The 27,127-nt window shown below is 45.7% G+C and overlaps 2 protein-coding genes across 6 annotated transcripts in view; one reads left to right on the top strand and one right to left on the bottom strand.

Annotated features, from left to right (window-relative positions):
- Positions 1-8,363, bottom strand: part of ostf1 (osteoclast stimulating factor 1) — a 118,269-nt gene extending 109,906 nt beyond the window's left edge. The window contains exon 1 of the mRNA XM_072516601.1: positions 8,186-8,363. Within this exon, the coding sequence (XP_072372702.1) occupies positions 8,186-8,219 (34 nt within the window). The 5' untranslated portion in view covers positions 8,220-8,363. The remainder of the gene's footprint in view (positions 1-8,185) is intronic.
- A 59-nt stretch (positions 8,364-8,422) lies between these two features.
- LOC140429512 (nicotinamide riboside kinase 1-like) overlaps positions 8,423-27,127 on the top strand; it is a 53,505-nt gene continuing 34,800 nt past the window's right edge. For 3 of the 5 annotated variants that reach the window (XM_072516607.1, XM_072516606.1, XM_072516602.1), the window contains exon 1: positions 8,423-8,636. The gene's annotated coding sequence lies outside the window, so the exon portion shown is untranslated. Of the gene's footprint in view, positions 8,683-8,846; positions 8,985-27,127 lie in introns of those variants that run through there. The other 2 variants (XM_072516604.1, XM_072516603.1) reach the window with 2 other exon arrangements.

The raw sequence follows: 27,127 nt of genomic DNA, 5'->3' as shown, positions 1-27,127 counted from the left end.
GACCCGGAGCAAAGCGGGTCATACCGCCCGATCTCGCTGCTAAATGTGGATGTCAAGCTATTGGCAAAGATCTTGGCCTCGCGGATCAAGGACTGTGTGCCGGATGTGATAGGGGAGGATCAGACACGGTTTGCAAAGGGGAGGAATATCTCTGCGAATGTTAGGTGCTTATTAAATGTGATCATGATGCCCCCGGTAGGACAGGTTGTAGTGTCGGTCACTATGGATGCAGAGAAAACCTTTGATAAAGTAGAAAGGGAATATTTGTGGGAAGTAGCGGGACACTTCAGGTTAGGGCATGGATTTGTGGATTGGGTCTGGTTGCTATGTAGGGCGACGGTAGTGAGGGTTAGGATGAATCAGGTGAGTTTGGGGTATTTTGGACTGCATCGTTGGACAAGGCAGGGATGCCCACTCTCCTCAATGAATTTAGTCTTGGCGATAGAGCCATTGGCAATGGAGCTCAGAGTGTCAAGGAGTTGGAAAGGGATAGTGCGGGTGGGCTGGAGCATCGAGTTCCGCTATATGCAGGCGGTCTGCTACTTTACATTCGCTGACATTATGTCTGAGGTGTTGAAGGTGGTCCAGAGTCCTGAAGTGGCAGTTTTCAGATTCGGGAGTCCTGGGGATGAGAGAGGCAACGTCTTAGCCTTTGCCTGCCTGGTAGCCAGGAGACGGATCTTGTTGGAGTGGAGGGACTCGAAGTCGCTGAAACCGGGGGCGTACTGAACGACCACGTGGAATTACATAAGCTGGAAAAGATTAAGTTCGCCTTGAGGGGGTCTGTGGGGGAGCTTGCTCGGAGATGAAAGCTGTTTATTGACTTCTTCAAAGATAGTTAAGTCGTCAGTAGTTGGGGGGGGGGGGGGGTTTATAGGGGGTAAAAATGGGGGAGCAGGTTGGATGGAGGGGAACGGCGGGGAGGATTGGGGGTTATTTATTGCTTGAGATTTCCCGTTTGTTCTCTTTTTCTTCGTTTTGGTTGTTGTTTTATGCAAATGTTTATAAATGCCTTAATAAAAAAGTTTGAAAAGATAGTAATGTCATAAGACATAGGAGCAGAATTAGGCCACTCGGCCCAATCGAGTCTGCTCTGCCATTCAATCATGGCTGATATTTTTCTCATCCCCATTCTCCTGCCTTTTCCCCATAACCCCTGATCCCCTTATTAATCAAGAACCAATCTATCTCTGTCTTAAAGACAGACACTCAGTGAATTGGCCTCCACAGCCATCTGTGTCAAAGAGTGCCACAGATTCAACACCCTCTGGCTGAAGAAATTCCTCCTCATCTCCGTTTTAAACAATCGTCCCTTTAGTCTGAGATTGTGTCCTCTGGTTCTGGTTTTTCCTGCAGTGGAAACATCCTCTCCAGATCCACTCTATCCAGGCAAGAACTAATACAAAAAGTGATCCAGATATTTCTAATAGTTCTTCCCTTCAACACTATCCATCAATCTTGTTGTTCTCCTCTGTACAACTTCCAAGGACTCATCATGTAGGTGAGCCAAGATGTACACAATGCTCCAGACAGGTTCGGATCAGGTGTGTCTACAGCTTCAACATGGCTTCTGGGTTTGCAATTCAACTAATTTGGTAATAATGCCCAGAATGCTTTGCTTATTGCCATTTGTTACAAATCTATAGGTCTACAATATATACCCTTCAGTTAGGTATTACCAGTCACTCCCATTAACAGTTCTTCCATCTTTAATCTCATGAGCATCATTAATACCCAACATCAACTCAAACAATCGCATGGGTTGGGACTAACAAAAGATCACTTAACGGATGGGCACAGGCATCGCAGAGGGTTTTAAGGCTGGAGAAGATTATCAAGATGACAAAGTCACTCAGGGATTTGACCCAGCAACATGGAAGTCAGGATGGCGAGTGGCTTGGAAGAGAACATGCACATGTTGGTGTTCCATGTGTCTGCTGCCCTTCTTCTTGATGGCAATCGTCATGGTTTTGGGAGATGCTGTCTAAGGAGCCTTGGTGAGTTCCTGTAGTGCATCTTGCAGATGGTACATTCTGCTGCTGCAGTGCATCGATGGTGGAGGGACTGATTGTTTGTGGTGGGGTGCTTATCAAGTGGGCTGCTTTGTCCTAGATGGTGTTGAGTTTGAGTTGTTGGAGCTGCACTCATCCAGGAAAGTGGAGAGTATTCAAACACACTCATGGCTTGTGCTTTATAGATGGTAGACAGGCTTTTGGGTGTATGTGGTGGGGTATTTATCAAGTGGGCTGCTTTGTCCTGGTTAGTGTTGAGTTTGAGTTGTTGGAGCTGCACTCATCCAGGGAAGTGGAGAGTATTCCAACAGGAGAGGAGGAGGAGGAGGGGGGGGAGGGGGGGGTCTGACCTGCTCTTGTATCCATAGCATTCATGTAGTTGGTCCAGTTCACCTTCTGGTCAATGTCAATCCCAAAATGTTGATCGTGGGGCATCAGTGAAGGTAATGCCAATGAACAACAAGAGGCACAGTTAGATTCTCTCTTGTTGGAGATGGTCATTGCCTGGCACTTGTGTGGCATGAATGTTATTCATCGGCCCAAGCCTAGATATTGTCTAGACCTTGCTGCATTTGGATATGGACTGCTTAGTATCGGAGGAATCACGAATGGTGCTAAACATTGTGCACTGATCAGCGAACATCCCCACTTCAGACCTGTGATAGCAGGAAGGTCATTGATGAAGCATCTGAAAATCATTAGGCCTAGTTCTTACCCTGAGGAACTACGACAGTGATGTCCTGGAGCAGAGATGACTGACCTCACAGACATCTTTCTTGCTGCTCGGTATGACTCCAATCAGCGGTTTGTCCTTCCCCACCCACAATTTCCATTGACTCCCATTTGCTCGGATTCAATGATGCCATACTCAGTCAAATGCAGTCTTGATGTCAAGGGCCGTCACTCTCACCTCTAGAGTGAGCATCAGTAAGAAGGTTATTGCTAAGCAAGTGCCACTTGATAGCTGTGGTTCTCTCACTGTTTAGTTGCAAGAGATTTCTGCTCATCCAGGATTGGATATCAGACAATCTAGAGGAAATATACTGATCGAGAGAGGTGTTGGTGTGGTTGAGCTGGGTTTCATTAGCATACATGAAAATTGATAGTGTTTTGAGATGATGTCACAGATGGAACAAAGTGAGATGCTGAAATAAGGGTCCAGAGGAGCATTTGGATGCAGCACGTGGACAACATGACCATCTGGAGGTGGACATATGGTCAGGCAGGGTGGCTTTTTTTTTAAAGGGGAAGATGTGATTTACTTTAGCCATATTTCTGTCAAGGCCAATGATATTGATGCAAGCATCCACACCCAAGCTCATGGATGGCAAAGACGTTGTCCATAAATGAACGGATATTCTAGAGGGAACTGCGAAGAGGGTTAGTGATAGTTGATCTGCTGGCAGAGTCCACAGGGTTAGCACTTAGTCGGCACAGGTCAGACGTGGAAGACATTGGCCAGATTACCCTCAGTGAGCACAACAAAGTCAACCACAAAATAGGATGGGGCAGTTGGGATTGTTGCTCATCAGGAGGCTGCAACGAGTGAACCAGCAAACTTATTTATTTTGCATGAAATATGTAAATAGAATATGATTTCAAACAGTTCCATTTATTTTGTATCACTAACTGATCAAAAAGAGAGGACAAGAGGTACATTCAACTCCTGGACATGGATGAACATCCAGACTCAAGCACCCTGTTGCAGACAGAGATTTAGAGCTAGGAAGAGAAATGCTGATCTCGAATCCTCCCTGCTATCTGATAAAGATTAGTCTATTGAGCTTCTAAAGCCAACGTTGAAGCTCACTGCATCAAATTTCCATGTTTCAGCTCATCTACTGATGAAACACTGATTCATGCCTTCATTACCTCGAGACCGGAATATTCCAATGCATTTTTGACTGGCCATCCACATTCTACTCCACAAATCACACCTCTGATTAGGCTTTTGGTCATCTGACCTAGCTTTTAAAAATGTTTTTGGTGCCATATTTTGTTTTACAATGTTCCTGTGAAGCATCTTCGGTTATATTATTAAGTTAAATGTGTTTCATTATTTTTTTATTTTTTTTAAACTAAATTTAGAGTGCCCAATTCATTTTTCCAATTAAAGGGCAATTTAGTGTGGCCAATCCACCTACCCTGCACATCTTTGGGTCGTGGGGACGAAACCCACACAAACACGGGGAGAATGTGCAAACTCCACACGGACAGTGACCCAGAGCCAGGATCGAACCTGGGGCCTCGACGCCGTGAGACAGCAGAGCTAACCACTGTGCTATTGTGCTGCACCCTAAATGTGTTTTATAAATATAAACAGTTTTTGTTGTCTTTTAGGAAGTTTACTATTTTCCACGTTTTTGCTTTCAAATCACAACAAACATTTGTAACCAGAATCACTTTCAGCCCCATCGTTGATCCAAGTGCCTTTTCTGTTAATTACTGATCTAACATGCAACATTAGCACACAATGGGAACAACTCCATCCACATCACCCCATCACTTGAGCAATATTCATGTAAGAGGATACAAATGCCAATTAATAAAAAACCTGTGCAACATTTTCTAAGCTCCAGTAACTTACAGAAGAAAGACTGTTTCAAATTAATAGCTTTAACCAAAATATCTCTCCGCAGAAAAAACACTTCAATATTTTCTCCCTGAAAGAGAGGTGTTATATTTTATCCAAAAATCATTCACTTGGAGCTTTATACTGTTGACCCTCTGAGCTGAAATAACTCAGATGATATAATAATAATCTTTACTGTCACAAGTAGACTTACATTAACACTGCAATGAAGTTATTATGCCCTATATCTGGCTCAAAATAGCCATCAAACCACAGCCAAAATATAAATATTGATGATATGTATCATTTAGGCAGTCAGCTGGAAATTAAGTCACTAAAGTAGGTCTTATGTCACAGGAAGATACAACCTTATCCACAAGTACCACGCAGCAAAACATTCTCAACCACATATTGCCCCAGTTTATTTGAGACTTAACATTTGTTACTTCCCCCCCCCCCCCCCCCCCCCCCGGTCAATATTGCTCATTTAAAACAATAATAGGAAAGGTTATATCTCTAGCTGCTGCTGGTCCTACAAGCCTGCAAAATTATTCCCAATTCGGTCTTCTTGTGCATCCATAATTTTAACTTGATGGCGTATCAGACCAGACCCCAACTTTTTTTTTAGATACTGGACAAGATCCGGAACTGTGAGGAAAGGATACTTCATGCCAGGAGCGATCATTCTTACCAATAGGTACTTTTATATTAAAACTAATTTTAATTTTAAACTCAGAACTAACCACATTAGCATCAAATAAATAGCTGTACAATTATTAAATAGTTCACTTGGTAATTTACTATCTACACCTGCCATTAATTTCAATTAAGCAATCCACACCGTCAAATGACACTTATAAAGTTAACAAAACAGGGTACTTGCTTAGCTCTGTCGAGACTTTTGGTGAGAGAATCTTTCAAAAGCAGATCCAGTACACCTCTGCTCAACCTAACAGAATTTGGTAGAACTGTTGTTCAACTTAAAATCCTACATCAGATTTCAAATCTACAGGTAGACCTGGCTCCTCCCTTTAATTAATTCATCTGTATCCCACAAAGTTCAAAACATGATTTAATTAGCCCTTTATCAGTGACCAAGTGGTTAAAATTAATAATTACTCAATCTTTTAAGACTCCTTACTTACAGCTTAGCAATCACAGTCTGGGTACCTTAACCTAGGTTCTTTAATAATATTACTGCAACAGATATACCTTAACCCTGGGTTTAAAATATTGCAACCAATGTAAAATATAACAATTTTAACATTCATCACAAATTGTTCAACTATTGCTGGCCAGATCAATAGTTGTCTCGGCACAAAGCGCTGGAATTTCTCTCCTCCATCTCTCTTTAGAACCAACCTCTTTGGCTAAGCTATTGATAAACTGTCCTAATGTTATCTTGTGTCTCAGTGTCAAATTTTGTCCAATAACACTCCCAAAGTCTTGGGATATTTTGTGAAGTTAAAAAGCACTACTTAAATGCAAGTTGTGATATGTTCTGAATGAAGTGACAGTTCTATGAACAGGTTTGGTACTGGGTTGTGGATGTACAAAATCAGTAGCCTACTCAAGGTATTCTCAATTAACTAAAAATAAAATTTAACCAACGCAGGTAATTAATTCTATGCACATTGCTGGCCAAAGCGAATCTGTCAATAACTACATAATCTACATTACACCTTTTGTCAGATGCTACTAGCAAAGGATGTAGTTGCACAGAAGTTATTGAGAATGCACATCCAGCCCTTCCAGTTGGAATGCCAGACAAAAGAGCGAACAGAATCATGGGTGGCACTGCAGCACATTGATTAGCACTGCAGCCTCACAGCACCAGAAACCCAGGTTCCCATTCAGGTTTGGGTGACTGACTGTGGAGTTTGTAAGTTCTCCCCGTTTCTGCACAGGTTTCCTCCAAGTGCTCCAGTTTCTTCCCACAGTTCAATGATGTGCAGGTTAGGTGGATTTGCCATGATAAATGGCCCCTTAAAGTCCAGGGATGTGCAGCTTAGGTCATGGGGTTACAGGTATGGGGGGGGGGGGGGGAAGAGAGAGAGAGAAAGAGTGGGTATAGGTAGATTGCTCATTTTGAAAGATCGGTGCAGACTCGATGGGCCGAATGGCCTCTTTTAGCACTGTAGTGATTTTATGATTCCACGATATGATTCTATGTTTCTCACCTAACAATTAGCATGAGGTAATGGGGATCATACAACAATCTCCAAGATTATAATTATAAATTCATACAAGTCATCCATCTTAGAATTATTTTCATTCATTGTTACACCATGAATTTCGGCTAAACAGGCAGCATTCTTGCTTTCGAACTATGGGGGTGCAGGGGGGATGTCGAAGTTTGATTTTAAGTGGTAGTTTTAATTGGCAGCAAAATCAAGCTGATATGTAACACATTTGTAAAGCAAGGAAGGCCCATTTTAAAGACAAACTACGACTAATGTATTATTTTTGCTGCTAACACAGAAATTAAATCTACTGAAAGTGTTTTGGTTATTTAGATATGTTACATTAAACCAGACTTTTCATTTGAAAATGGCAACGGCTCACTAGAGTGCTCATCATCATTCTCCAGAAGAGAAAACTGCTGTATATACAATCCAGAGGTCATTTACTGTTGTGTCTCAGGGCCACGCCTGCGTTCAGCCAGACAGTCAAGCTCTGCTCCTGATCAGGGAGGGTGAAGGATCCGCGTAGGGAGAGTCGCCAGAGACACTGATCCTGAGTAGCTAGTACAGGTCTGAAATTTTCAACTGTAGTATTTTTATGATTCAACACTGGTTTTAGGTTGTCGAATTTTGGTTTAAGAGATAGAAGACCGAGGTAAAGATCAGAATGTGGTCTATACATTGCACCGAGCATCGGTTCTTGCACAAAATGCTGTACAATTACATGAGTAAATCGCAAAAATGTAGTTTAATGAATGCTTCCAAGTAATATTTGAAGAAAAGCCTACAATTATGGTCGCTCGTGGTAACCCACAAGTGTTAGCAGCGCAGACAGAAAGAATGACAAACTGACATTGTGGGGGGGGGGGGGGGGGCAGGAACATGCTGCAGATCCATTCAGCCAACAGAGGATAGTTATTTTTATGTCAACACCAGGTCACAACTTGACACTAGGAATAAGTGAACTAATGCAAACTAGGCATTTAATATCTTTGACAAAGTGGAGCCCGGGAGGTAGGAGTTTGTCAATCACAGGGGCAGCTGCCTCCTGAACCCCACCCATGGATCTCAGCTGCGTTGACACCGAGAGGAGAGGAACCAACTCTGCGACATTTATCCCGACTTACCCCCAAATCCTTCACTTTTGCTGGGAAAATGTAAAAACAAAAGAGCGTCTGAGTGAGAAAGAATTATGTTTCGTATTTAAATTGATTTTTAATTGATCGTATTTAATTGACTTAAAATCACCAGCGGATTCGGTAGAGGCTCTGGACTCAAAGTTACAATGAGAGCCCGGAGAGAAAAGCTTCAAACTCCTCAGGAGAGATTTTACATGAAGCTCTCTGTGGGGAAATAGGTATGAAGTCAGTGAATCAGGCTCCCAAGTTCATATAAACATGAAGGGAAACACACCTTACCTGGTTTGGCTGGTTTAGGCGGCGGTTTCGACATGTTGCTGTAATTAATTTGTATTTCTTGTTAATTCTAAAATTTGCTGCTGCCACAAGATGTCCAAAAAGTTTGCACGATTGAGGAAGTCCTGGCCCAGAGCGCGAGGGGTAGAACCAGGAAGTGCGGCACGGAACACCCCACCCCTCGCGCTGAACGCAATGATATCTGCACGATCGACCAGCCACACGCTGAGCGCGATGACATCAGGACGTTCGACCCGCCACACGCTGAGCGCGGTGACATCATAAAAAATAACGACCGCTTCACGCTGAGCGCGGTGACATCGAAAAGAACGACTCGCCTCACGCGATGCCATCTGAAAGAAAGGCGGGTCGTATCTGAAAGAACGACCCGCCTCACGCTGAGCGCGATGACATCAGAAAGAACCATCCTCCCCTCACGTTACCGGAGGTCCAGGTAACAATGAAGGCTGGGTTCGAATGCAAGAACATAGGCCTGAATCGTTAGTTTCCTGTCTCTTTGTACACATGCTTCTTGACATTCTGAATATTTCCAGCATTTTGTGTTTTTTTAATAAAAGTTGGGGTTGAGGAGTTGGGCAGGTCAATCACTGTTTCAATAAAAAGCTGCAGCATCTCCTTCCCCAATAGCCGGCAGAGGTAGTTGGAGATAGATCATTGGATGGATGGGTTGGATTTGTTTATTGTCACGTGTACAAAGGTGCAGTGAAAAATATTTTTCTGCCTGCAGCTCAAACAGATCATTAAGTACATGAAAAGAAAATACGTAAAAGGCCGTCACAAGGTAAATACATAGACACCGGCATCGGGTGAAGTATACAGGAGTGTAGTATTAATCAGATCAGTCCATAAGAGGGTCGTTTCGGAGTCCGGTAACAGCAGGGATGAAGCTGTTTTTCAGTCTGCGTGTTCTCAGACTTTTGTATCTCCTGCCCAATGGGAAGTTGGAAGAGTGAGTAAGCTGGGTGGGAGGGGTCTTTGATTATGCTGCCCGCGCCCTCAGAAGGGGAGAGGGGAGGGGAGGGGGGGAGGATTTGGAGGAGAAATTTGAACAGCAAGCAAGGAATGGGTTTAGATATCTGCAGGTACCGGATTTTCTGAGATATCTGCAGGTACTGGATTTCCGACCTTCCCGCTCCTGCCAACACGGGATACAGGACTGGGTAGTTTCCAAAACATGGATGGGAGTGGGGAGTATCAGATATCTACAAAGAACTTATGGAGTCGGAGGAAACTCAGATAGAGGAACTAAAAGGGTAAGTGGGAAGATGAGCTAGGGGGAGAGGTAGAGGGGGGTCTGTGGGCGGATGCCTTAAGCAGGGTTAACACATCCTCATCATGTGCCAGGCTTAGCCTGATACAATTTAAGGTAGTTCACCGGGCACACATGATGGTGGCCCGGATGAGCAAGTTCTTTGGGGTAGAGGACAGGTGTGCGAGGTACGCAGGAGGTCCAGCAAACCACGTCCATATGTTTTGGGCATGCCCGAAGCTTGGATGGTTTTGGCAGGGTTTTGCTAAGGTTATGTCCACGATACTTAAAAAACGGGTGGTGCCGAGTCCAAAGGTGGCGATCTTTGGAGTGTCGGAAGAGCCGGGAGGCCAGGGACAAGAGAGGCTGATGTTTTGGCCATGTCAGTGTGGACATGCTGAATTTCCTGAGGAAGTATAGGCACTGCTATGCTATCTTGGTCATAGCGTCGATCTGGGTGGACCCGGACTTATTTCTGGTGATGTGCACACCTAGGAATTTGAAGCTGTCAACCATCTCCACCTCAGCCCCATTGATGCACACCGGGGTGTGCACAATACTTTGCTTCCTGAAGTCAATGACCAGCTCTTTAGTTTTGCTGGCATTGAGGGAGAGATTGTTGTCATTACACCACTCCACTAGGTTCTCTATCCCTCCTGTATTCTGACTCGTCATTGTTCAAGATCCGACCCGCTATGGTTGTGTCGTCAGCAAACCTGGAGATGGAGTTGGAGCCAAATTTTGCCTCGGAGTCGTATGTATATAGGGAGTATAGTAGGGGGCTAAGTATGCAGCCTTGCGGGGCCCCAGTATTGAGGATTATTGTGGAGGTGGTGTTGTTGTTTATTCTTACTGATTGTGGTCTATGGGTCAGAAAGTCAAGGATCCAGTTGTAGGGTGAAGAGCAAAGTCCTAGGTTTGGAGCTTTGATATGAGCTTGGTTGGGATTATGGTGTTGAAGGCAGAACAATAGTCAATAAATAGGAGTCTGATGTAGGAGTCCTTGTTGTCAAGATGCTCCAGGGATGAGTGTAGGGCAAGGGAGATGGCGTCTGCTGTGGACCGGTTGTGGAGGTATGCGAATTGCAGTGGATCTAGGCATTCTCGGAGTCTGGAGTTGATGTGCCTAATGACCAACCTCTCAAAGCACTTCATTACGATCGATGTCAGGGCCACTGGACGATAGTCATTGAGGCATGTTGCCTGGTTCGTCTTTGGCACCAGTGTCATGGTCATCTTCTTGAAGTAGGTGGGGACCTTGAAGTAGGTGGGGACCTCGGAACGGAGTAGGGAGAGGTTGAAGCTGTCCACAAACACATCTGCCAGCTGGTCCACGTAGGATCTGAGTGCACGACCAGGAACCCCGTCCGGACCCGTCACCTTCTGAGCGATCTGACTTCAGAAGCTATGACGGTGGGTATGATGGGTGTGTCCGGCGCTGGGGCAGTCAACAGCGGTTTGATGGTTTCCTGCTCAAACCGAGCATAGAATGCATTGAGTTCATCAGGGAGGGGTGCGCTGCTGCTGGAGATTCTGCTCGGCTTTGCTTTGTAGCCCGTTACGTTGTTTAGGCCTTGACACTACCGATGAAAGTCTGTAACGCTAGTCTGCCACTCTAGCTGGATCTGATATTGTCTCTTGGCATCCCGGATGACTTTGCGGAGGTCGTACCTGGATTTCTTGTATAGGTCAGGGTCACCTGACTTGAACACCTCAGACCTGGCCTTCAGTAGGGAGTCAATCCCGAGCAAAACCTCTTGCTCCTTTTTTATGTATAAAAGGCCTTGAGGTTTTCCTTGATCCTGCTTGCCAATGACATGTGTTGGAGCTACTTTGATGAAGTACTTTGATGAGGCTCTCTGAAGCTGAGGCTATTCCAAGGTTAAAAAAAAATTAAATATGGAAAAATGTGGCCCAAAGAACATGAAATTAGCAACTTTTAGTGATACTTCTTATACCAGTCTTCCTGATGAATGCCTAATCAGAATATTTTGGTAGATGAAAATAGAGAATGTCACCATTTAGCCTGGGAAGCTAAGAAAATAAAAGGGTTGTTAAAAGTACTTTTGCTGCAAAAAAGCAGTTCTTTTGAAACCACTGAATGTGGAATTTTGTTTTGAAATATTTTACAGAAAATTCTGTAAAAGGATATTCAGAAAACAGTTCCCCATTAAATGTTACATAGACAGTCATTCCTTGTTGGATCATAGAATTTACAGTGCAGAGGGAGGCCATTAGGCCCATCGAGTCCACATCGGCTCTTGAAAGAGCACCCTACTTAAACCCACACCACCACCATATCCCAGTAACCCCACCTAACCTTTGAACAGTAAGGGGCAATTTAGCGTGGCCAATCCACCTAACCTGTAGATCTTTGGACTGTGGGAGGAAACCGGAGCACCGGGAGGAAACCAATGCAGAAACTCCACATCGACTTACATCCAAGATTGGAATTGAACCCGGATCCCTGGTGCCGTGAAGCAGCAGTGCTAACCACTGTGCCAGAGCCCCGCCCTGGATGGATAACATATAGATAACATACACTTCCACAAAAAGTGCGAGTGAAAAAGATTAATGATTGGTCTTGCTAGTGTGAAACAAATGATCAAAATGAAAGGAATTTTCCAAGATTAAATACATTGATGCAAGTCATCATTTACCTGATCGTTTCATGAAGAGGAATGCTTTTACCTCCAAGATTATTTGTGGTCCTAGAACTGTTGTGTGTTGTATGGTGTGGGGAAACGTTTTCTCTCTTGATTTGTTTGGGAATATTATTTAAGCATTTTTTTTTAAAAATGGAATCTGTTAACTGTAATAAGTTAAGAGCCTATGCTGGTCAGGGTAAGATCCTGGCATGGATAGAGGATTGGCTGACGGGCAGAAGGCAGAGAGTGGGGTTAAAGGGGTCTTTTTCAGGATGGCAGCCGGTGACTAGTGGTGTGCCCCAGGGGTCAGTGTTGGGACCACAACTTTTAACAATATACATTATCCTGGAAGAAGGAACTGAGGGCATTGTTGCTAAGTTTGCAGATGATACAAAGATCTGTAGAGGGACAGGTAGTATTGAGGAAGCAGGGGGGCTGCAGAAGGATTAGGACAAGCTAGGAGAGTGGGCAAAGAAGTAGCAGATGGAATACAATGTGGAAAAGTGTGAGGTTATGCACTTTGGAAGGAGGAATGAAGTATTGGACTATTTTCTAAATGGGGAATTGCTGAAGAAATCAGAAGCACAAAGGGACTTGGGAGTCCTTATTCAAGATGCTCTTAAGGTTAACGTGCAGGTTCAGTTGGCAGTTAGGAAGGCAAATGCAATGTTAGCATTCATGTCGAGAGGGCTAGGATACAAAAGCAGGGATGTACGTCTGAGGCTATATAAGGCTCTGGTCAGACCCCATTTAGAGTACTGTGAGCAGCTTTGTGCCCTGTATCTAAGGAAGGATGTGATGGCCTTGGAAAGGGTCCAGAGGAGGTTCACAAGAATGATCCCTGGAATTAAGAGCTTGTCGTATGAGGAATGGTTAAGGACTCTGGGTCTGTACTCGTTGGAGTTTAGAAGAATGAGGGGGGATCTTTTTGAAACTTGCAGGATACTACGAGGCCTGGATAGAGTGGACGTGGAGAGGATGTTTCCACTTGTAGGAAAAACTAGAACCAGAGGACACAATCTTAGACTAAAGGGATGATCCTTTAAAACAGAGATGAGGAGGAATTTCTTCAGCCAGAGGGTGGTGAATCTGTGAACTCTTTGCTGCAGAAGGCTGCAGAGACCAAATCACAGAATGTCTTTAAGACATAGATAGATAGGTTCTTGATTAACAAGGGGATCAGGGGTTATGGGGAGAAGGCCGGAGAATGGGGATGAGAAAAATATCAGCCATAATTGAATGGCAGAGCAGACTTGATGGGCCGAGTGGCCTAATTCTGCTCCAATGTCTTATGTCTGATGCCTATAATTAGGTTAATTGTATACAGAGGGGGGCTCATTGGAGCTATATGGAAACAATTATTGACACTGGTGGTGCAACATCTCACTTTGTGAATAAATGTCAAGCTGAGTAAAGATTGACTTCTGATTGTCCCTTTTGCCAACAGTCCTGTGCTCCCATCATTGCAGTGTTGGCGAATGAACACATGCACCCCATACTATGGTATTGAGGGTAAGCAGTCCCATGTTCCTCGCACGGTGGTATCGGGGATGAGTGGTCCCGTGCTCCCTGCAATGTTGCATAGGTGTGACTCATCCTTTGCTCACCACACTTGTTGTATTTGGGGTTTTTGTTACCTGAATCTGAGGGACATTCCTTGGTGCCCCATGGTTTGTCTGTCACATCTCTGCTCAGGAAAAGGTGCTCAATAATGAGAGGAGGTTGATGTTCCATCTCGGGGAATCTTGTTGTAAGTTGGGAATAAATGGATGAGAATGTGAAAGCATTTTAATGGTAGAAAGAAATTGAAATGAATAATGAAACAATTCTCTCAAAATCCTTCGCCGAATGTCAATGTAAATTCGTGATTCATGACAAAAACAGAGTGGATGTTAAATTCCTATGCAATAGTATACTAATAATAAAGAAATACTGGCATTTACATAGCGCTTTTCAAAACATCAGCCATCTCAAAGCATTTTACAGCCAGTAATGGTGTTGTTGCTCACTACAAAGGAGCAGGAGCAAAGTGGGGATATAAAAAGCACAGCAAGAGTGAATAAAATCACAGGAGAAATTAAAACCTGACGTCAGAATGCTGTCACCATCTACAAAGAGGGAGGAACCACAGAACCCAAGGCTTTTAAACCAGGTTTATAGGTTAAATATTATACCCGTTTTTTGTGTGTTTAACACTTTTGGGATCTGATTGGAGCTAAAGTAGCAAAAGCATGAGGGCGAGAAAAATTGAAACACCAAAAATGACATCAGCATAAAAGAAGGGGCCGGTGAGTAACTGCAAAGTTCAGTTTATTTCCAAGTTAGTACGCAGCCTGATACATTGAGCCATAGCAGGACCCTTCAGGTCCGTGGAACATAAATCTAGCTGCACATGGAAAACCAAGCACATTAACCGAGTCCTAGATAACCATGTGTGCAGTAAGTATCATCATCTGAAGGAGCTTGAGCAGCAACGAGGAGCTTCTTGAGGCTGCGAGTTTCATGGATAGTACCTTTCTGGAGTTGGTCACCCTGCAGCTTGAAAATGTGTAGATGCAGAGGGAATGGCAGAAGATCAAGCAGTTAGTGCAGGAGTCCCCGAGTGCGTTTGCTCACTAACCGATATTCAGTTCTGTCAAAGTGATGGTTTCCTCTGGGAGGGTAGAGCGAGAGCAAAACCCAAGGCACCACAGATGGCACAGCAGTATGTGGGGGTGGAAGGAAGATTGGGAAAGCAGAAGTGGCTACATATGTTATTCCAAGATGGAATGTTGATTCCTGGGAGTAAAATAAAGGATGTCACTGAGCAGTTGCAGAGCATTCGGAGCGGGGGGGGGGGGGGGGGGGGAGGTGAACAGCTAGCAGTTGTGATCACATCGGTGTCAATGACATAGGTAGAAAGAGGAATGGAGATCCTGCAGCCAGAGCTTTGGAACCTAGGAAAGTTAGTAAGTTGATGTGGTGTATGTAGACTTCCAAAAGGCATATATTAGGCTAGCTGGGAAAGTTGAAGCCCGTAGAATAAAAGGGACAGCAGCAACACTGATACAAGACTGGAAACAGGAAGCAGTGGCGATTAGTTGTTTTTCAGACTGGAGAAATGTATAGAGTAGGCTCCCCAGTAGTTGAAACTGGGACCACCTCTTTTCCTGATACACAGAATTAAAGAATGGTTATGGCATTTGGCCCTTCTTCTCTGTGCTGGCTCTCCGAATGAGCAATTCACCTTGTGCCATTCTCCATAACGCTACACATTCTTCCTTTTCCGATAATAATTCAATTCCCTCTTGAATGCCTTGATTGAACCTGCTTGCACCACACTTCTGGACGTGCGTTCCCAATTTTAACCAGTCACTGTTTGGAAAGGTCTTTTGTCAGGTCACCTTGCTTCTCTTGTCAATTCTTGCTGAAAAGAGAGAGACATGATGTTGAAACTTTTCATCTTGCACTCATCAGAAAGATGCAAGAATGTCAAATTTAACCAAATCTCATTCCGTATTCTTGCATTTGTCCTAATGAATGTAAGACAATTTTTTTTTCATCAATCTTAGACTCGCTACAGTGCAGGAGGCCATTCGGCCCATCATGTCTGCACTGACCGTTGGAAAGAGTACCTTACCTAGACCCATGTCACGACCCTATCTCCTTAACCCAGTAATCCCACCTAACCTTTTTCACCCAAAGGGGGCAATTTAGCATGGCCAATCCACCTAACCTGCACATCTTTGGACTGTGGGAGGAAACCCACGCAGACACGAGGAGAAAGTGCAAACTCCACACAGGCAGCCACCTGAGGCCAGAATTGAACCCGGGTCACTGGTGCTGTGAGACAGCAGTGCTAACCACTGTGCCACCATGCCGCCCTCAAGTTCTCAATACTCAAGTTCCGTACGATCAAGCAACTATTTGCCAATTATCTTAAATTTGTGCCGTCTGGGTCACATTCCTTCCACCAATGGAAACAGTTTCTCCCTATGTACTCAGTCCAAACTCCTCATGACTTTAAATACCTCTGTCAATACTCCTCCCAATCTTCTCCTCCCCGAGCGCAGCCCTAACTTCTCAAATCTATTTGCGTAACTGATATTCCACATCCCTGCACAACTATGGTGATGTTTTTCTGCATCCTATTGAATACATTGACATCCTTCCTGAGGTGTGGTGCACAGAACTAGACACAATCCCCCAGTTTAGGCCAAACCAGTGGTTTATACTGATTTAACCTAGCTTCCTTGCTTTTGTACTCTGTGCCTTAAGAGTTCCAAACTTACCGTGTTGTCAGGCAGAAGTCGAGAACTATGAGTCCTGACAGGACCCAGGAGTTTCCGCACATGTTCAGATTGGGAATAGAACGTGTATGCACAGCACAACATTTGGAGTTCTTCGGGCAGAGGACAAGGGCTCAGTTCTCATGCATGAAAAAGAAATGGTGCATCAACCCTCCAACACAGGACCCGGGAGTGGGGTGCCTTACGGAGAGGAGTCCCAGACATGGGATAGAGAGGTACCAAAGAGGGAACCCAGAGGGAGGTCCCAGAGAGTTCAAGAGAACTGGAGAACAAATTACCGGAAGATGGGGAAATGGAGCACCGAAAGAGGCTCCAAGCAGTAAAAGTGCTGTTCTTGACATGATTCAAGTAGTGAGGGCTTGGTGAAAGCACTCGAGAGCTGATAAGGCAACAGAAGGATGGTGACTCTGTGCTGTGGGCTATTGAGGCAAAGATGACTCTTTTGAGGTAGTCCTTTTCTGCTTGGCAAAGCCGAAGAGCTATGCTTTTGAGCTGGTGCTGTGATGAATGTAAAAAATTGTTATATATATTGTATTTTACATCTGTTGCAGTAATGTTTTAAAAGCCTGAGTTACGGTACATATTTCATAGAATTTACAGTGCAGAAGGAGGCCATTCAGCCCATCGAGTCTGCACCGGCTCTTGGAAAGAGCACCCTACCAAAGGTCAACACCTCCACCCTATCCCCACAACCCAGCAACCCCACCCAACACTAAGGGCAATTTTGGACACTAAGGGCAATTTATCATGGCCAATCCACCTAACCTACACATCTTTGGACTGTGGGAGGAAACCGGAGCACCTGGAGGAAACCCACGCACACACTGGGAGGATGTGCAGACTCCGCACAGACAGTGACCCAAGCCGGAATCGAACCTGGGACTCTGGAGCCGTGAAGCAATTGTGCTAACCACAATGCTGCCGTGCTGTAATGTTGCAGTAATATTATTAAAGAACCTAGGTTAAGGTATCCAGACTGTGTGTCTGCAAAAAGGTAACTAAGAAGTCGTAAACGGGAGGTCATGATTGATTTCAACCATTTATTTGTTTACATATAGAGGGCTAATGGAACATTGGTATGATTGCTGGAGATCCCCTGGAGAGCAGATAATTATTGAGGGCGTGTATTTAGTCCTAGCTAATCAGGTCATGTAACATTTTAGAAAGCTACTGATGATGTAATTAACGGGAGGAGCCAGGCCTGTCTGTAGTTTTGCAGTTCGCCACAGGAATTAAGTCTGACAAGACAGAAGGATGTTAAGTTAACAGCAGTTTTGCCCATGCTGCTCGGTTGAGCAGACATGTACTGAATCTGCTCTTGAAAGGGTCTCTCCAAAAGTACACAATGAAGCACGTAATATGTTTGTTAACTTTATTTATAAGTGGCATTATAAGTGGTTGCTTAATTGGAGTTAGTCGCAGGTATAGATAGTAAGTTTTAGTTTTTCCTTGTGTTTAAGAACTGTTAAACTGATAATTGTAAAATTATTTTCTTTGATAATGTGGTTACTTCTGTGTTTAAAATTAAGTTTAATTTAACATAAAGATACCTATGGTCAGAGTCATCACTCCTGGGGTGAATTTAAAAAATTGGTTTGGGTTCTTGTCTGGTATTCTGATAAAAGTTGAGCTCTGGTCCAGTACCCTAAAAGTGGTAAAGTGCAAACTGACCAGCAAAACCGAGTTTCGGGAAACCTTGCGAGGGGAGCAGATGTTGAGGCAGTCCAAATCAGAGCAGGTTATGGAGATAATTCCAAGACTTGATCTTCGGAGGTGAAGACTGGAATCCCTCGTGCAACAATCAACCAGCCTACCCTCTGAAGAAACCCTCCATTAGACATTCTATTCTGAACTCGCGTATAACCATAACTTGTATTGTTATTGTCTGATCCTGTATTTCTTTCTTTCCTTTCTCCCTATTTTATCGTACGAGTGCAAAAAATGGGGCGAACATTATTTTTTTAAAAATATATATATTTATTAAAGTTTTTTAACACAAATTTTCTCCCTTACAAACAATAACCCCCCCCCCAAAACAAAAAAAAACGAGAAATCGAGCAGAGCAAGATATACACATGGCAAAATGATATATTTACACAGCTTTGTACACTGGCCCTCACCCGTACGTGCCAGTTTCCCCAACCTTTCATGTTATCTCTTGCTCATCCACCCTCCCAGGCAGTCCCCCCTCCCAATCCCAAGGTTGCTGCTGCTGACCGACCTTCCTCTAACACTCCACGAGATAGTCTAGGAACGGTTGCTACCGCCTGTAAAACCCCTGCGCAGACCCTCTCAAGGCAAACTTAATCCTCTCCAACTTTATGAACCCAGCCATATCATTTATCCAGGCCTCCAGGCTGGGGGGGCTTCGCCTCCTTCCACATTAGCAAGATCCTTCGCCGGGCTACTAGGGACGCAAAGGCCAGAATGCCGGCCTCTTTCGCCTCCTGCACTCCCAGTTCATCCACCACTCCAAATATTACTAGCCCCCAGCTTGGCTTGACCCGGACTTTCACCACCTGAGATATTGCTCCCGCCACTCCTCTCCAGAATCCCTCCAGTGCCAGGCATGACCAAAACATATGGACATGGTTCGCCGGGCTCCCTGAGCACCTTCCACATCTGTCCTCTACCCCAAAGAACCTACTCAACCTCGCCCCCGTCAAGTGCGCTCTGTGGACCACCTTAAATTGTATCAGGCTGAGCCTGGCACACGAAGAGGAGGAATTAACCCCACCTAAGGCATCAGCCCACAGACCTTCCTCGATCTCCTCCCCCAGCTCCTCCTCCCATTTACCCTCCAACTCTTCTACCAGCGCTTCCCCCCTCTTCTTTCAACTCCTGGTGTATTTCCGACACCTTGCCCTCCCCGACCCATACACCCGAGATCACCCTATCTTGAACTCCTTGTGCCGGGAGCAACGGGAATTTCCTCACCTGTCGCCTCACAAAAGCCCTCACCTGCATATATCTAAAGGCATTTCCCGGGGGTGGGGAGAACATTATTAAATCCCTTTCTCACGTTTTGGCTGTGTGAGAAATAAACCAACCCCTTTTATGTTATCGTATCTCAAGCTTGTTTTGTGAGTTTTCATAAAGGATTGGAACACTCCATATCTAAGGGTTTGGGAAAATGCACCACTTACAAAGGTGGGGTAGGGGAATTAAAAATCAAAAATACCTTTCTGTTTGCGGGCAGGCACTGAGAGGAGAAATCAGGGGTGTTCAAATTTACCCCTGTCCATAAAAGAAATTGGGAGCTCAAGTCTGGGTTCGAGCAATTTCAATTTGACAAGGGTCCAAGTTAAGAGACAAGCCAAGGTAGAGGTAAAAGAGTCAATTGGAAACCAGAAGAGGTCAACCCGGTGCCTGGAATTAACTTTAAGATGAGTAAATTACGACAGCAAATTCCTTGTCCTAACACTAAGAAAATGGCAACATTTGATGTTTATTTAGCAAGAAAATTTAAGGGAGGAAATTTTGGAAACACTTAGCGCAGATCAATTTAGAGCTCAGGCTAGGGAGTTACAGGTAAAATTGCCCAGCAAAATCAAAGTAAATGAACTAATCCTGGCATTGGTAGATCGTCTGGATTCGACTTTACCAGGAGAGCAGTCAGAGGAAGAGCTCAATTGTGATTCCGAATCCCCTACCCAAGACAATTTTGAGCTGGAGAAGCTTAAATTGCAGTTAGAATTTCTGGAGAGAGAAAGGGAAGCTCGGAGGGAAAAAGAATTTTGGCTCCAAAATTGAAAATGGAGCTAGCAGCTAAAAGGGAGAGAGAGGCTAGCCAATTGGATGCGACAAGAGAAAATATCTCTCTACCAAGTAGCACCCTTTACTCCCCCTAACCCAGAACAACTCTGCGGCTTGCAAGTATGCGAGATTCTTTCCCAAATTTAACATATTTGAGAAGATAGCAGGACAGCTAAAAAAAACCTCAGAAATCTGGACATTTTAATTTAAGGGCAGCTGTCTGGGAGGGCCCAAGAGGGCCATACTCCATGCTACCTTCTGAGGTGTCCCCAGATTAAATGCAGACCAAAGCTACCATTCTAATTGCCTATCAGTTAGTCCTAGAATCATACCGTCAACAATTCTGGAATGCTCGTAACAATGCTAAAACAAATTGCATTCAGCCGAAGGATAAGATTCCTAAAACTCCCATGCACCTATGAAGGGTTGCGTGAACTAGTACTTTTGGAGGAATTAAAACATTTTTTTTTGTATTTTTAAAAATTAATTTAGAGTACCCAGGGCGACACAGTGGTTAGCATTGCTGCCTCACGGTGCCGAATCCCAGTTCGATCCTGGCTCTGGGTCACTGTCCGTGTGGGGTTTGCACATTTTCCCTATGTTTGCGTGGGTTTCACCCCCACAACCCAAAGATGTGCAGGCTAGGTGGATTGGCCACACTAAATTGCCCCTTAATTGGAAAAAATGAATTGGGTACTCTAAATTTAAAAAATAAATACATTTTAGAGTACCCAATTCATTTTTTTTAAAATTAAGGGTCAATTTACATTCCTGCCATCCCAGGAATCAGCCTGGTAAAACTTTGCCACATTCCCTCCATAGCAAGAACATCCTTCCTCAGAAAAGGACACCACAACTGCACACAATACTCCAGGTGTGGTCTCACCAATACTCTTTACAATTGCAGTAAAACATCCATATTCCTATATTCAAATCCTCTCACAATGAAAGCCAACATACTTCTTTACTGCCTGCTGTACCTGCGTGCTTACTTTCAGTGACTGATGCACGAGGATACCAAGGTTTCGCTGAGTATCCACCTCTCTCAATTTACACCCATTCAAATAATAATCAGCCTTCCTATTTTTGCTACTGAAGCGGTTAACCTCACATTTATCCACATTATACCGCATCTGCCATGTATATGCCCACTCACGCAGCCTGTCTAAATCCCACTGAAGCATCTGTGCATCCTCCTCACAGCTCACCCTCCCACCCAACTTTGTATCTTCTGAAAATTTGGGGATAATACATTTAGTTCCCTCGTCCAAATCCTTAATATATAATGTGAACAGTTGCGGTCTTAGCACTGCAGTACCCCACTAGTCACTGCCTGCCGATCGGGAAAAGACCTATTTATTCCAACCTCTTGCTTCCTGTTTGCTGATCAGCTTTCTGTCCATCTCAAGACACTACCCGCAATCCCATGCGCTTTAACTTTACATAGCAATCTGTTATGTGAGACCTTGTTGAAAGCCTCCTGAAAGTCTAAATAAACCACATCCACCGTTTCTCCCTGGTCAACTCTACTAGTTATATCTTCAAAGAATTCTACAATAGTAGATTTGTTAAGCATGGATTTCCAAACATGATTTCCCTTTGTAAATCCATGCTGACTTTGTCTGATTACACTACTCCTTTCCAAATGCTGTGCTATGAAATCTTTGATAACATGACTTGAGCAACTTCCCTATTACCAATGTTAGGCTCACTGATCTATAGTTCTCTGTTTTCTTTCTACCTCCCTTCTTGAATAGCGGGGTTATATTAGCTACCCTCTCTCTAGCTCCCTTTTTGAATAACGGGGTTATATTAACTACCCTCCAATCTGTAGGAACCATTCCAGAAACCAAAGAATTTTGGAAACTGACCACCAATGCATCTACTATTTCTAGGGCCACTTCCTTAAGTACTCTGGGATGAAGATCATCAGGCACTGGACGTTTATACTTCAATCCCATTAATTTCCCCAAAACCATTTCGCTCCGAATACTAATTTCCTTCAGCTCCTCACTAAAAGTTGTGTTGCTCAGAGGCGAAGACGATGAGACGTTTGGATCCGTCGTCCATGGTGTGGGCCAGTACGACCCCATCGCTGTACGGAGAAGCGTTGCAGGTCAACAGGAATGGTCGGGATGGGTGAAGTGGATTAGCAGTCTTGATGAGGAGAATTATTTTACCTTGACGAAAGTCACCTTCTGCTCGCGGGGCCCATTCCCAATATTGCCCTTTCTTTAACAGACGGTGGAGGGCTAAACTGGTGGCTAGGTTTGGGAGGAACTTGCCATAGTAATGGATCGGAGTGCTGTTGGGCCACCTGGTACGGGAGCCTGCCGAATTGCCTGTACCTTTTTTTCCACCGGATGCACGCCATGGTGGTCTATGTGATCGACGAGGTACGTTACTTTGGCGGATTTGAAGACATATTTCCCTGTTGGAGACGGACGCCGGCTTCCGCGAAGCACCTTGGCACCACAGCCAGGTTTTGTAGGTGCTCTTGGTCGGAAGGGTCTGTGATTAGGACGTAGTCTAGATAAACTGTCACGCGGACTAGGCCTCACAGGATATTCTCCATTGCGTGCTGAAATATTGGTCACACGGAGGAAACCCTAAAGGGCAGGCGGGTATATTCATACAGCCCTCTATGTATGTTCAAGGTTAGGAAGCATCTGGAGTTGGGGGCCAAAACCAACTGGAGGTAAGCGTGACTTATGTCGAGTTTTATGAACGTGTGACCTCTGCTGAGCTTCGGGTAAAGACTCTCGATCCTAGGGACCGGATAACAGTTCGGTCGAGACACACAGTTGGCCGACATCTTATAGTCGTCACACAAACGTACTGATCCATCCGGTTTCATGACCGGGAAGACCAGCGCCGCCCAGTCAGAGAACTGCACCAGGCATATGATGCCCAAATTCTCCATCCAGTCCAATTCCGCATCCATCTTGGGTCGTAAGGTGTACGGGACAGGTCGGGCGCAGAAATAATGTGGCTGAGCCATTGGGTCCATGCTCATTTGGCCACATCCCCTTTTATGGTGCCCAAGCCATCCTGGAATACCAATGGAAACCTTGTTAAAACCCCTTCAAGGCCATGTGGGTGCCTGCGGCACACCAGCTGCCAATCTCACTGCCTAACTAGTCACGCCCCAACAAGCTCAGACCGCTCCCATGGATCACTACCAGAGGTAGGCTTGCAGATTCTTGACCATACTCTTTTTTAAAAAATATATATTTAGAGTGCCCAATTCTTTTTTTCCAATTAAGGGGCGATTTAGCGTGGCCAATTCACCTACCCCGCACATCTTTGGGTTGTGGGGGTGAGACCCATGGGGAGAATGTGCAAACTCCACACAGATAGTGTCCTGGGGCTGGGAACAAACCCGAATCTTGGCACCCTGAGGCAACAGTGCTAACCACTACTCCATCGTGCCGCCCATGATTCGTGACCATACTCGACCGGAAAAGTTGTAGTGCCCGCTATTGTCAGTCGTTCCCCGTAAGCTGACCAGCATTGCGTTGGTGCCCGACAGGGTCAGGGATAGAAGGCCAGAGCGGATGCAGTAGCGACTGGCTACTGACCCTGCTTCCCAGTGTCGAGTTCCATGCAGATTGGGTGTCCATTAATTTGCAGGGAGATCCAGTTGGGCGCCACTTTTAGTGCGGCTATGCAGTGTAACTGCTGGTAGGTGCTGTCGTCGTCTTCCACATAGTACGCCCTGTCACATGGGGGCAGACGCGCCTAGCGGGTCGGCGGGCGGGCAGATCCTCCCGTGGTCTCCTGTTTCCCTGGTTTCTGCGGTCTGTTTCGCCCCCAGCTGGCTGGTGGTCATATTCCAGTTCCTCCTGGTTGGGGGAGAACGTCCCGCGGTGCTCCCAGCCTCTATTACGGTGGCTCGTGTTCCTCCAGTAGGTGTTCCATTGTCGGGGAGGGGGGAGTTTGAGTTTCTAGCCAAGTGTGATTGGCGCTTGCTTTGGCGACCCAGACTGAGCATGCCAGTCCCTGGAGTTCCTGGATCCCTTGTTCGGTGCTTTCTCTGGAAATGGCCATCTCCACCGTGCGTTGCAGGTCCAGGCTGGCCTCAGCTAGTAATTTCCGTTGTATGGCCACACAGTGGAGTCCACACAGCAAGCAGTCTCAAAGTATCTCATTCACTCACTTTCGCTCCGAATTCGCAAGTCTCAGCCAGTCTTCGGAGACGGGACAGCAAGTCACTCATCTATTCAGCCTGGACCTGAGCAGCGTATGGAACCAGAAATGGCGCACGATGAGCGGGGGTTTAGAGTCGAAATGCTCTCCCACTATGGCCGCCACGGCAGCGAATGAAGGGATATCTGGGGAGTCCGGGTGTGTCAGGCTCTTTATCACACTCTAGGTAGGCCTCCTGCGAGCGGTTAGTAATATTAAAGTTGTCTCCCATCGGCGGTAGTTGCACTTATTTAAAAAAAATAGTTAATGCGTTCCACATATTGCCCCCAAGTTCCAGCTTTCCTATGTGCGGCATTTCAGCGGTTAGTAGTAGGGTCTCCCGAAGCCTATACTAGGTGGACTGGCCTCGTAGCAACCGGTGTCGACGGCAGCGCCACTGAATCCTCGTCACCAGTGTTGAATCCGCAATAAATAGAACACAGAGACGATAGTAGAAATAACGAATAAGGTTCATTCCAATACAATTCTAATACTCCTCCATTCCCCTGAGGGTCTCCTTCCCCAACCTGAACCTGGGCCGGAGGGTTTATACAGTAGGGGCTCTCCTTGAGGGGACGCCGCGCTCCCTTAAAAGAAAAGTTCATATTCCGGGGAGGTCATGGGAAATCGTTTTTTTTTTTTTTTTAAATGTTTTTATTCTCCATTTTCACATTTTCCTTCAAAATTTACACCCCACCAACAGGCAACAAATGGTAACAAATACACAGTCAATAACCTTAACATCAACAACGATCCCATCCTCCCACCACCCCACCCAACTGTCAATATATGCCTCAAATAAAACAAACCCTCCCACGGTGGGAAAAAAAACAAAAGCGAAAAAGGAGTCAGGAATCGCCCATGGCCACCATTAACCGATAAAGTCGCCCCCCCAACGACAACACTCAATGCCATCCACCCTCCAAAAGAGTACCGTTAATGACACCCAAGAGTTGTAAACCCCCCCCTCCCCCCACCCAACTTTCCACCCTGGCTAGACCACTCGGACCCTGTTCTGCCAGGCTCCGATGGCCGCAGCCCCTCCCCCACCTCACTCCCGTTCACTGGCGGCTTAAACCGGCCAGTGTGGAGGCCCCTGCCCGGGTCGCTTTCCCCCTTGCCCGGCCGCAGGAAAAACCCAGAAGTCCCCTTTTAGCACACAAACCCCGCATATCCACCTACACCCCAAAGAGTCCTCATTTCGACTGAAAGTCCCATTTCTTCTCTTGTCCAAATGTACATGACCATTTCTCAATTCTGCCACAGTCCTTCTGCCTTCACAAACTCCTCCGCTGCTTCTGCCGTCCCAAAATAAAAGTCCTTGAACTTGTAGGTCACCCTCAGCTTTGCTGGATATACAATGCCGCACTGCACCTTGCTAACGTACAGTGCCCTCTTCACCCGGTTGAAGGCAGCCCGCATCCTCGCCAGCTCCACCGTAAAGTCCTGGTATACGCGTATACCAGCTCCAGCCCACTGCACCACACGCTTAGCCCAGCGCAGGACCTTCTCCTTTACACTGTACCTACGGAAGCACAGAGTCACTACTCTTGGCGGCTCACTCGCCTTTGGTACAGGCCTCCACGACCGATGTGCCCGATCCAGCTCATATCGGGAGGGATCCTCCCCCTCGCCCAATAGTTTCGCCAACATCGCAGCAAAATACTCAGTCGGCCTCGGTCCTTCAACTCCTTCAGGCAGCCCCACAATCCTCAAATTCTGTCGCCTGGATCTGTTTTCCAGGTCTTCCATTTTGCCTCACAGATCCTTGTTGATCTCCATCACCTTCCGCATCTCATTCCCCATCGAGGTAAGTTGACCACTGTGCTGCAGTACTGTCTCTTCCACTTCCTTCAGCGCCTCCCCTTGCTTCTGCACCTCCGCCACTGCGCTTGCCAACACCGTCCTCACGGGGGTAATCGTCTCCTCCACCAGCACTTTCAAAATCACCCCCATCTCCTTCCTCATTGCCTCCATATGTTTCGTAAACTGCCTTTCGAATTCCACGGCCATCAGCTTAGTTATTTCTTCAGCCGTAAGCAATGCAGCCTCCCCTAGCGCTCCAGCCTCCATTTTCTTAACTGACCCCGCCGTGACCTTTTCACTCCCCGACGGACTTTAAGCTGCTTTTCTCACGGCCGTTTTTTTGCCGGTCTTCGACATTTCCCTTCTTTGTGCTGTCTCCCGACTTTCACTGCCTTCGCTGGCCCTAAGACCGGGCGTTAACCCCCGACAATGTCGTTCCCGAACGGAAGTCCTCCAACGCGCAGCTGCCTCCCGCCCGCCGTCACTGGAAGTCCCACAGAGAGGGAATCCTTTTGGCAGTGTTTGCTTCACCAATCTGCCCCAAAAAGTCTGTGGAAACTCCTGAAAAAGGTCTGAGAGTCCGTTCCAGACGGGAGCTGCCGAATGCGCGACCTACTCCTCCATGGCCGCCACCGGAAGCCTCGTCCCCGCTTCTTCAATGGCCTTGGTGAGATCTTTTCAGTTGTTCCCTCTGCTGCTAGAATTCACCTTTAATAAAGGCCCTCAAGTCAGCTTGAAGCCTTTAAGCTTGCCCTTCCCCCGTCTGCATGCTGGAAGAGGCTTTTGTCTTTACAGCAGCTCCAGCCAAATCCTTTACTGTTTCTGCCGGGTCTGGTAACCAAGAGACATACCATTCCTGGGGGAAATTACTCCTCCAACATTCTCCTACGTCTTTTCATCAAAATTCCATCCCGTATTGATTAAAAAAGAGCTCTTTCCTGTAACCTTGGGCAGGAGCTGCCTTGTGTGTGACCACTTACTCCATGGT

This window comes from Scyliorhinus torazame, chromosome 9 (assembly GCF_047496885.1).
Source record: "Scyliorhinus torazame isolate Kashiwa2021f chromosome 9, sScyTor2.1, whole genome shotgun sequence".
In the NCBI taxonomy this organism is placed as follows: Eukaryota; Metazoa; Chordata; class Chondrichthyes; order Carcharhiniformes; family Scyliorhinidae; genus Scyliorhinus; species Scyliorhinus torazame.
Note: the sequence above shows the minus strand (reverse complement) of the source record. Positions and strands in the feature narration are given on the sequence as shown.